This window comes from Populus alba, chromosome 14, assembly GCF_005239225.2.
Source record: "Populus alba chromosome 14, ASM523922v2, whole genome shotgun sequence".
NCBI classification, from domain to species: domain Eukaryota; kingdom Viridiplantae; phylum Streptophyta; class Magnoliopsida; order Malpighiales; family Salicaceae; genus Populus; species Populus alba.
Genome location: NC_133297.1, coordinates 15,443,314 through 15,455,375, shown reverse-complemented (window position 1 = coordinate 15,455,375; position 12,062 = coordinate 15,443,314). Strand labels below are relative to the sequence as shown.

Here is a 12,062-nt window from a genome sequence, read left to right as displayed (position 1 = left end):
TTTTTTTAAAGATGAACCCTATGTTCAATACTTCAATCTGTCAGGTTATGGGCTTGTGAGAGGAAACCCACAAGCAAACATCCCTACAAATTTCCCTTTGGACCTTTGCCCGCAACAGTCTGAACTCTTCAAGGTACAATGAGTTGAAGCCTGAAGGTACAGATTCTTGTATATGTGTGTAACGTTGAAGCCTGAAGGTACAATGTTCTTGTCAGTTTCTCTCAGATGTTTTCCACTTTTATTATAAGAGGTATTATTAAATCAGTTTATATAAGAGGTTCATCTTAGGACAAAAATAATATAGAAAACATACAAGTTTAATGAGTGAAAATGAATGTAATTGTGAAGCTTATATTTATAATTTTATTATTTAAAAATAAGTTTATGGTGGTCTTCTCTTCAAGCAATTTATAAAATCTTTAAATAAATTAGAAAACCCTATATTTATTATAAAAAAAAATTAACCTAAAGTACAAAAGATAAAGAAAATTAAAATTAGAATCCAAAATGCAAATAATAAATCTTGAAACATGGTTAGTATATTAGTGAAACCAAATGGAATTACCTTCAACTCATAATAGTTATAATAAGTCTTAAAAGTTCTCTTCTTCACACATTCTTCAAACATTATTACCCAGTGATACCCAAACCTTAAATCTAGCATAGAAAAAAAATATATGAACCGTGTTATTCATCCACTAAATCATCAATCAATAGAGTAAAGAATTTGTTCTTGGTATAAAATCTTCTAGTATAGTATTTTTTCTTAACCAACAATATTGAAAAAAAAGGGTTGTAGTTATGTTAAAAAATTGAATTATGCAGCATCTTCTTTACCAATTTCTCTATTATTATTTTTTTTTGCATAAAAGATATTTTATATGATCTAATATTGACCGATTTAGCTTCTAGTATTATGGGTATTTTGTGATTCAAGCTTATAGCAGTTGGAAGATGTTTTGATTCTGCAAACATAAATTCCTATTCTTTTAATAATAACTTTATTATTATATTCTACACTCCTTTTCTTGTACTTCAAAAGTTTAAATGAAAAAAAAAAATTCCAACAAAATCATACAAGTCTTCTTTGAAACTTTTATGTGCATTAGCTGTTGTGATCACTTGCAACTTTGTTTTTTTTTTTTATATAATCCCTTTCAGCCCAGTTATTTTGTCATTTTTTTTAACGACAATTTTCTTTTAATAAAATCAAATATAATTGGTGAATAATTTTTTAATCAATATACTCTAAATACTATATCATATTTCCCAAGTTTCAATATCATCAAATCAACTTAAAATTCATAACTTTGTATGGGCCATTTGAACTTGGGACCGTAAGCATCACATCTCATAATATCTTAATTAGCTACTATCATTGCCAATATAATGGTCCTTTAAATGATTTCCGTGATTTCTTCAATCACTTATGCATTAATAAAACCATGTGTACTACTATTATCAATCATAATGGTAATGTTCCTTCCTTGACAAGAATATTTAATCATGATTGTGTTATTTGTATAGCTATCTACCAATGCATTCAAGGACAATCCATATTCTTTGATTTTATCATCCTTGACTTTATTCCATTATTGTATCCTCCAATTACATTTACAAATTCCTCATTTTTCTTTTCTCATCTTTCTATCATATACAATCTCTCATGTTATATCGATGTCTTAGTATATACTTATTCCTATATTTAAATCAATATCTCAACCTTTTTCTTTACTCATATAAGGTTTTAGGCTGTTGTTTTTTTAATGATTAAAAGGTTTAGAATAGAAATCACTTGTTTTTTTTTTTTTTTCCCAAATCATATGAATAGTTGGTTCTTGGTATGAATTTATTATTATTGGCCAAAGCATTGTTAGATTTTTTTTTTTCTATTTAACTTGATCAAAAGCCTATATCAAGATATGGGTTTAAGAATCTTAAGCATAGGCTTAATATCATCTTTCAATCCATTTATAAAATTGAAAATATAGTGGGATTTTGGCAGTGATGAATTCAAAACATTTGTCAAAGATTTAAATTTTTTAAATAATTCAAAATACTCCTTGACTCCTTTATCTTGTACCAACATGTTGAATTATTATACCTTATCCTATTAAATCTCATACAAATAACTCTGGTAATTTTTTTCTAATTTTTCAAATCATCTCCACCTCTTAAAAACCCTTCATATCATTTTTTTTTCCTTCCTTCTAGGTATAAAAAATATATCTCCACCTATTAATGCATTAGAGTAAAGTGCATATTAAAGAACTTTTTACATTTTCTTATCTAACTCTTTAGATTATCCCCCTAAAAACAAGTAGATTGATATTTAATAATAATCTTCTAGAAATCATGATTCCCCATGGCTTCTTTATGATTGCATCCTCTATAATTAGGAATCACCCTATTAGGACTTGAAGTGATTCCTTTTTTCTCTATTGTTTGATCGGAAACAAATGACTTTAATATGGTCATTAATGTTTTGTATTTGTTCATCAAGCTTTTTGTTATGCTCTTCAAAACTTTCACCTTGTTATTTTATACTATTATTCATAGTTAAACAATGAAAAAATGCTTATAATGGTCAGGGATCATGCTTTGATGCCAATTTGTTAAGTTCCCCTTAACAAATCAATGTATAGATAAAAGAAAAAAAAATATAAAATATAAGAAAAGAAAAAATAGGTGGAGAAGATGCATTCTAAAAACTCAAATCTTTATTATTTGCATTACACATTTCTATTATAATGCTATTTTATACAATGAATTCCTTTAATCTAATTATTAACCATCTAACTAACAACCTGTGTATTAACTTCTAACTAATTATTAATAGATAACTAAATTGTCACATATCAGTTTTTTACTAACTAACTCTAATTACTGTATCAATGTCTTGTTTATTTTAAAGAATTGCATATTAAGAAATCAATAAACTCAAATCTATCTTCATAGGTTTAGATAACCAAAATAGTATTTTTATGGAGTAATAGTTATCCTCCAATCACCCTCCACGGTAATTATTACCTTCCAAACAATTATGATAATGTTGGTGGTTGTTGTATGTGTATCATTTTTAAAAGAAAAAGCTAAAATATATACCATTTTTTTTAATTATCTTTGAAGAATATTTATGGATAACTTAATTATACATATGCTAAAAGAAAATAATATTTTATTATAGAAATGATATAATTGTAAATTTTATCAATTGTTTTACTTAGGCGGTGACACACCTGTAATTTTTTATTTTTTCTAGAAAATAAGTTTTTCTTATATTCTTTTTTCTTTGTACTTGGCATTTCTATCACTATCTTTTTATCTTTATTTTCTTGTAATATTTATTTATTTTTTAATATACTTTTTTGATAAAAATATTATTCTATATTCTTTATACTTGGAATATTTATCACTCTACAATTGATTTATTTATACCATTTTTTCTTTATTCTTATCTTCATTCTTTTATAACTTATTTTTTAGTATTTTTTTCTTTGCACTTTTCCTTAGAAAACTTATTATACAAAGATTAAGAAAATAACGTTTTAATGTTGCAATTCAATTTGTCTTATTTTTCTATCACATTAAAAATTAGCTTAAGATCTTACATGTTTTTATTAATACATTTGATCTTCATTATATATTCTTATATATAAGTATCGATTTTTTTTATTAACAATTATTTTTTTTATCCGATGTCAAAAAACACGTTATAATACCTAAACAATAATTATTTTACATTAGAAAAACAAAATACTCGACTTGCAGCTAGGTAAGTCGAATAAATTCATTAACACACACACACACACACACACACACACACACATATATAAAAGCCTTTTGATTTACAATATTATACAATACTCTAAATGGTGTGAGGAAATCACTATTTTCCTATACCCAAAAGCACTGTGCATTCCTTTTTTTTTTCTTTTCTTTTTCTTTTGCACTTTCTCTTTTTTGTTTTTTTTTTTTTTGTTTTTTTTCAACTTTTTTTTTCCAAAACTATCTTTGTTAATTTTACTTTTTAACTATTGAACTGATTAAAAATTTTGATTTGTAATTTTTTTCCTTTAAAATATTATAGATTGTTACGGTGTTTTTCCATATAGTTTTTCTATTTTATTTTTTTATGTTTCAAAATTATATTTGTCGGTTTTATTTTTTGAAATCACTGTTTCCCCACACCTAAATACATTGTGGATTACAACAATAATCCACAATGCATTCCTTTTTTTTTTTTTTTTTTCCATTTTTTCATTTTTTTTCCAACTTTCCTCTTTTTCCTTTTTTTTTTCATTTATTTTATTTTTTTCCAAAATTATCTTTGTTGATTTTACTTTTTAAATATTGATATGGTTAAAAAAATTTCTTTATAATTTTTTTCATTTAAAATACTGTGGATTACTACAATATTTTTCCATGTAGTTTCTCTATTTTATTATTTTTTATTTTTTAAAATTATATTTGTAGATTTTTTTTTATTTTTTTATTGAGCTAATTGAAAATTTATTTTTGTAATTTTTTTCTTTAAAACATTGTTGATCGCTACAGTGTTTCTCCGCATAATTTTTTTTAATGATTTTCTTTAAAATTATCTTTTTTTATTTTATTTTTTTAATATTAAGTTGGTTAAAAATTACAGTTATAATATGTGAGCAAAGCATTGTAACTTTCATCGCAAATTATTCTGGCTTGCTACAGTGTTTTTTTCCTATATGGTTTTTTTTTCTTCCTGTTTTGTTATGTTTTTCTCTAAAATTATCTTTGTCAATTTTATTTTTTAAATATTGTGAATTGCAATTACAAATGAATACAAGTTTTTCCTCACAAAACACTATGGATTGATACAGTTTTTCCTCACATGGTTTTTTTCCAGTTTCTTTTGTGTTTTTTTTTTGTAATATTTTTTTCTAAAATTATCTTCGTCGATTTTTTTTTTTAATAGAGTTGGTTAGAATTTAACTTTGTAATAAAGCTTAATCATGTGGGAAAAGAACTGTAGTTTTCCTCACAAAATATTATTGAGAATTACAATTACAAGTCATTACAAATAAGGCTAAATCATGTGGGGAAGTACTGTAGCTTTCATCACAAAACACTGTGAATTGCTACAGTGTTTCTAATATAATTTTTTTTCTTTTTTTTGTTATTTTTTAAAATTATTTCTGTCGATTCGATTTTTTTTTTAATATTGAACTGATTAAGAATTTAATTTTGTATTTTTTTTCTTTAAATACTATGAATTGTTGCAGTGCTTTTTCATATGATTTTTTTTTAGAATTATCTTTGTTGATTTTTTTTGAATATCATGTTAGTTGAAAATTATAATTACAATAAACTTAAATCATATGGGAAAAGCGTTGTAATTTTTCTCACACAACACTGTAGTTTTTCTCACAAAACATTATCAATAGCTATAACATTTTTTCTCATGGGTTTTCTTCCTTCTAAAATTATCTTTGTTGTTTTTTTTTTAAAAAAATATTAAGTTGGTAGAGAATTTAGCTTTGTAATTTTTTTTGCTTTTTATTAACAAAAAAAACTAAATCATGTGGAGAAAGCGCTGCATCTTTCCTCTCAAAACAATATGAATTACTACAAATTATTTTGTTCAGTCTCTAAGTTTTTTTATAACTAACACAACTTTTTTTTTCCATCATAAAATATTAATTTCATCATACTTTTACTTTTTATTATTTATTTAACATTAATTTATAATTATAACACTATCAAATATATTTATTTTATAAATAAGCGATAGTGTACGGACATGCATCTCGAGGAAACTGAAGCAAATCAAAAGATTAGAAGACGGAAACCTCAGTGAACAACGTATGCTATTTTCAACTCCAAAACAACAAGCGAAATACACGAGGTAAAATTGGACTGAGTTGAACTCAGTTACCTTCTAGATGAGCCAACAAGGTCATTGCCACTCGACCTAACCGATTGGCAATGAACATTGAGCTTTGCTTGAGTATTATTTTAATATATTTAAAAGTAAAACTTTAAATATAATAATAAAAAAACTTTATCTGAACTAAAAGTTACGAAAGATTACCACAATCAGGATGTTGCTTCCTTCCGAAAAGCCTAGCTTCCTCCATCCATCGACGTCCATCAACAGCTCCCTGATTCCGTCCAATGGGCCCACCTCCTCTTGCATCCAAATGACCCTGTCCCATCCAATAATGACATGGAAACAGCATCATCCCACGTGGTGGGTGACGTGCATTTCACGTGGCACGTCCTGATTGGCAGGCCGGACCACGGAACCCATGTGGGCTCCACGTCTGGTAGGCCAGCCCACCGCCCAAAACCTGAACCTAGACCTAAAAGGCAGACCTTTACAGAATTGTTGAAGTGTTTGCCTTTCTGGCAATCCTTTTCGGGGGATGAAACGACACGCTGGACATCAGTTATCCCCTGCTGCAAATGCATCTCGGTGCAGGAACTTGGTGCCCGCCACCGTACGAAGTTTTCAATTAGCAGTACTATTCACTGAGATAACTATTCTATATTCATCGCATGATCATCATCATCATGATTTTATGATATTAACATCAATTTTGATAAATAAATAAATAAATAAATTTTTAGTCAATAATACATGAAATAATATCATTTATAGGATTTCAAATTAAATTTTTTTAAATAAAAACCATAACATTTAAATGGTAATTAATCTAAATATGATTTGAGTTTTTAGTATTAAGCTATTTTTAGAATTATGATTGAATTAGTTTTTCATCGAATTTTAAAATTTTTTTTGTTTTAAATTAAAATTTTTAAAATAAAAAATATTATTTTAATATATTTTTACTCTATATTAATATTTTAATTTTGAATATGGTATTGGGTACGAAAGTTTTAAAGCAAGTTTGGAAAAAAAAAAAAAAAAAAGGAAAAGAAAAACTGTTGACACGTAATCAAGAGCTAGGAGGTCCTCCAACTCAGCTAATCGAGTCTTCCTCCAGTAATGTCAAAATCTGTCTCTGCTTTCCATCTCGTGGGATCCACAAGCTTTAGAAACGCTAGAGAGAGTAGATCAACTTAAAGTGCCACGTCAGAGTTTTATTCGTTTCTCTTACGTAAATTAAAACCATTGGTTTTGGGCGACCCTTCAACTCCCACGAGACACAGGCCCATAGGCCGGACTCCTTTTTTTAGAAAAGGTTAAAAAAAACAAAACAACAATAATAATGATTTGAACATAATATAAAGACAATGATGTCTATGGCTTATTGAGAATTTTATATGTTAAAATAAAAAAATTACTTCTTTTGACGTCAATTCATCACTTGAGTTGATGGTGGCCGCGATGGTGGTTTGATTTTGAGTGCCGGCTAGTATACTTTTATAAAAATATCTTTAAATTTCAAGTATTTTTTTATTAATATATAAGGGAATTTTTTAAAAAATCAACTTTATTTTTAAAAATAATTTCAAACACATTCAATATAATTAAGTGTTTTGAGGATTTTATATTCTTAGGATTTCCATCCATGTTGGTTTTGAATGATTGAATTGGTGAAGTTGATATGGACCAAAATATATGCTTTCTATGTAGTCTTTAATTTAACTTTCTATGCCTACTATTATTGATGGTCACGAACCATAGAGTGTAAGTCTTATTTCATAAGTCTTGTTTGAAGTGTAGAAATCTAATTTAATGTACATAAACTAATTATATATATATATATATATATAAAATAAAAAATAAAAGTCATTATACGTGACAAAAATCCAAAAAAAAAAAAAAAAAATCAGAATATAAATGCTTGATTTGATAAACCTTGTTTAAAATGATTTTATCATTCAAAAAAAAAAAAAAAGAGCCCTAGGAAACAAAGTTTCAAAAATACAATGATCAAAATGGTGATTTTATAAAATTCATTTAGCATAATTATTTAAATAGGACGGGCTCGGGTTGATGTGAGACATTAACACAAAGAACATATGATACATTTCAATCTTGGTTAATGTTATTATGGATGATACTAAACAATGTAAACCAAATATATATCTCTATGTAATCTTATTAAACAACTATTTTCTCAAGTCTACATATAAATCAATTCAATGGTGCTTCCAAATACATTGTACGCACACGGGTGAACTACCAGCCTCCACAGGAAACAAAAAATTCAAGAAATTATTGTGAGAAGCATCATCATATATTATAATTATGAAGGTTTTAATGGGACTAATTAATTCCATGTTGGGAGGACAAAATTCATATAATCATGAAGTTGAGAGGGCGGTGCGACAATATTTACCATAGGGTAAACAACTTGGCAAGATCAAAGCCAAGAAATAAAAATAAAATAGTTTGAAGGACGAATGGCAGGTGGAGGATGGAAAACAGGTCACGTACGGGGCCGACTGCACTAAGCACACAAGCACACACAACCAAAAGGAGATGATGGCTTAGATGAAGATGATGACCTCCATTATTTCAGCCTTTTTCCCGATCAAAAGCATACAAACAACTAGCCATTAAAAATAGATGAACCCATCTCAAGAAATTTTCCTAAACATCATTACAAAACATGCTAATCCCCTTTGAATTCAGTGAGGCTGAGGTGACATATCCCATGATTCCTCAAAGTAGCTCCCTCACTCAATTGATTGAGCTTGAGGTCGGTTACTTTTGGGTTCCAAGGATTATACACGTATTATTGGAAATATATATATATAAAATTATTTAGAAGTTTTTAGTATTTTATTAAACAGATCTAGAGTTGTTTAGGGATATATTACCTGAAGATTTAATTTTCAATAATTTTTTAAAAACTGGATTATTGTAAACCACAAGCCATATAATTATCCTAGTTATAACGTTTATCTACATGAATAACCAATAAAAAGTCCCTATTTAAGAGAGAAATGTTGTTATACCTAGAGTACTAACTTTCTATTATGTGACTTACGTCATTTTTTTATTTAATAGACAACAATTCAAAAAATAAAAGGCATGACTTTCTATTTATAAAAAAAATATGAAAAAACTCTATAAATTGACAAAATATCAATTTCACCATTGAATAATATACATATATTAACTCATGATAATTTTAAAAATTAACTCGATCAAGTCCTTACTTGATTTTTTTTAGGTCTAGAAATGTAATCCCTGTATTAATTATATTCTAGTCCTTAATTTCTAAAATATATTTTAATCAAGTTATACTTAATTAAATCATCTTGGTTTAATTTTTAACTAATAGTTTTTAATGTGTGTGACTCATTAGGTTCCTAATAGATTAGCCTAAATATGAATTATAATTATAATTAAATAGAATTAAAGAAATTAAACAATTTAATTTATTATTAATTCAATAACTGATTCATTTGTATTTAAATATCAGATGCATCGTCTAGCAATGTGTCATGATCTCTCAAATATAAAAAAAACCACTAGTGGTTTGACTTAACCTTTCATTGATCGGTTTCTCAGTATAATCAATATCCTTTTATCAATAATATATCAATTTAACATTAAAGCATGTAATATGTTTGCCTTGTTAAATCATATTTGTTCTCTACATAATAATCATTGATTGTTTGAATAAGATTCGAAATTTTTTCAAATCTCATTCTAACTTGATCAAGGATTTCTCAGTCAATACTATTTGAGAACAAATGAAATATCTTTTCTAATTTACATATGATGATGAATCATCTCTTGATCATTCAAATATCTTTATATAGTTCATGATATATCCAATATATGCCCTTTCGTTACCTCAATTAAGATAACATGCAACATGATTAAAACATAAGATTCTTTATATAAGATAACTTAGTGATCTCAAGTCTAATGATCACTTAGATAACCGTCATGTGAGTCTTTCCATAAACATATGTGATTTTACCATATAGAATTCTCATGCGGGTTAGTTCAAGTGTGCATATCTTATAACAAACACCTTAATATTAGTTCTAGGCATAGTTTTAAGACCCAGCCCGGTCTAAGGCCCGGGTTCCGGGTTTTGACGGGGTCACCGGGTCTTGACCGAATCGCCGGGTCCCGGGTCGACCCGCCGGGCCGGGTTTCAAAACTATGGTTCTAGGTATCCTTTATATCTAAACATGGGAGAATAACTTCTTTTTTTTATAAAGGAAAGAACATAATATGTACTAGTTTCTACAACTCTAATAATGTTCAGTATTTAAGAGAGCTTCAACCAAGAATATTTTAGGAACAATGTTTTGATGCAATAGAAATCTCATAATTATAACAACTATATAATTTCATTCGGGAAACATTGTTATCCCATGAACTTTATCATTACTTTAGATTTATAAATCAAATATTAGATTCATTAATATAATATTATATAAATATTAAAAATAAATCAAGTATTTATTAATAATAAATATATATTTACATGAATATAATAATATCATGAATAACCTACAAGAAATATTATACTAACCCTTTCATCTCTATATAAACCCACTCTCATTGATCACTTTGCACCATACACTCAAAGCAATCTTTCCTCGTCTTCTTGTGTGATAATCACTCCTTCCTATTTTGCTTCTTAATTACAGTTTTCTTTGTATCCCATTTGCTTTATTTTCCTTTCAGTTCCAATGGCCACTGCTGAGGTAACTCACTCACTATTAATCAATTAATTTCCCTGTTGAGAAACTTATTTAACAGATGTCGTCTTCTTATATGCTTCTTCTTAGTCATTTGATACATATCAAGTGTTAAAATTTGAAAAACTTGATCAATTTTATGATCTTTACTTCTTGGATAATCATATTTGAAATCTCATATCCTCATCGCTATATTATATATATATAACAAAGGGTAAAACCCCATCAGCATTTTGGTGAACATTGTTCTTAATCACTGGGACACTTCAAGTAACAGTTCTTGAAAAATAGATAGTATCGGCATTTCGGTGAGCATTCTTTAATCATCTGTTTATCCTGCAGGTTGTGTCAGCGCAGAGTGCACTTGCAGAGGAGAAAACTGAACAACCAATCAAGATTGAGACCGCCACAGAAGAAGCAGTCGCTGCAGCACCAGAGGCAGTAGCTGAAGAGCCAAAAGAAGAAGTAGAGACACCTGCAGCATCTGAAGAGGCCGTGGCACCAGCCCCCGAGGCCCCAGCTGAAGTTGAGACTAAAGAGGTGGTGGAAGAGACCAAGATTCTTGCAGAAGAGCCACCAGTGGTAGAGAAAACAGAGGAGGAGACACCTAAGGAAACACCAGAGCCGGTTGTTGAGGAGACAAAAGAGGAGTCTCCAAAGGAAGTACCTGTAGAGCAGGTTGTTGAAGAAGCTAAAGAGGCTACCGGGTCTGGTGAGACGCAGGCACCAGCACCAGAACCAGAAGTTGCAGTCGAAGCTCCAAAGGAAGAAGAAGAAGAAGTCAAGGGAGAAGAGAAACCTGTTGAAGCAGTGGAGAAGGTTGAAACAGAAACCCCAGTAGAAAAGACTGAGTAATGAGGTTATGAGAGAAAGGTTTTCAGTCGCTCTAGTGGGTACTTGTGTGTGAGTAGAATCTTGCATGTCTAGCGAGTACGTTGCTGAGTTCTTATTCTAGCTAGTGGTTTAATAAGGATGTTATGTTAATGGGGTCTCTAGGCATCAAAGTATCCCACTTAGATCACAGCAATGTGAACTCACCACATTAGCAGCATTTGATCTTTGATTTGGGGAAGAAATGCTTGGGGCTTGTTTGGGTATGTCATGGATGATCTATGCCAAGGGATGTTCTTGTTGGTTCAAGTAGGTTGATGAATTTTGTAATGGTTGTGGTATTTTATAAAATAAGTAGCATGTTATGTTTGCTTTGTTTGATAATTGAGGCTCATGCTCTGCTTCTTTGCTTCTCTGCTTCTCCGCCTCTGCACCTAGCGACACCATGCCGGGAATTTGATGGGGGTGCCGGAACTCAAAGCATGCCGGGATTGGTGGATGCTCGGACGGGTGTCTCCTTTCAACAGGAGTGGGTGCACAACTTTTTTGGGTGGGCTGACCTGATATCTCTTATTTTGATAGACGACCAAGGGACCCTTTTCTTTGATGGACAG

At 29.0% G+C, this 12,062-nt stretch overlaps 1 protein-coding gene across 1 annotated transcript; it reads left to right on the top strand.

Moving 5' to 3' along the window:
• Positions 1-10,463: 10,463 nt before the first annotated feature.
• Positions 10,464-11,832, top strand: LOC118032587 (uncharacterized). Its single transcript, XM_035037360.2, has 2 exons — positions 10,464-10,623; positions 10,960-11,832. Exons 1-2 carry the CDS (start codon positions 10,609-10,611, stop codon positions 11,470-11,472), a joined length of 528 nt encoding a protein of 175 aa, XP_034893251.1. The 5' UTR covers positions 10,464-10,608; the 3' UTR covers positions 11,473-11,832.
• Positions 11,833-12,062: the final 230 nt, after the last annotated feature.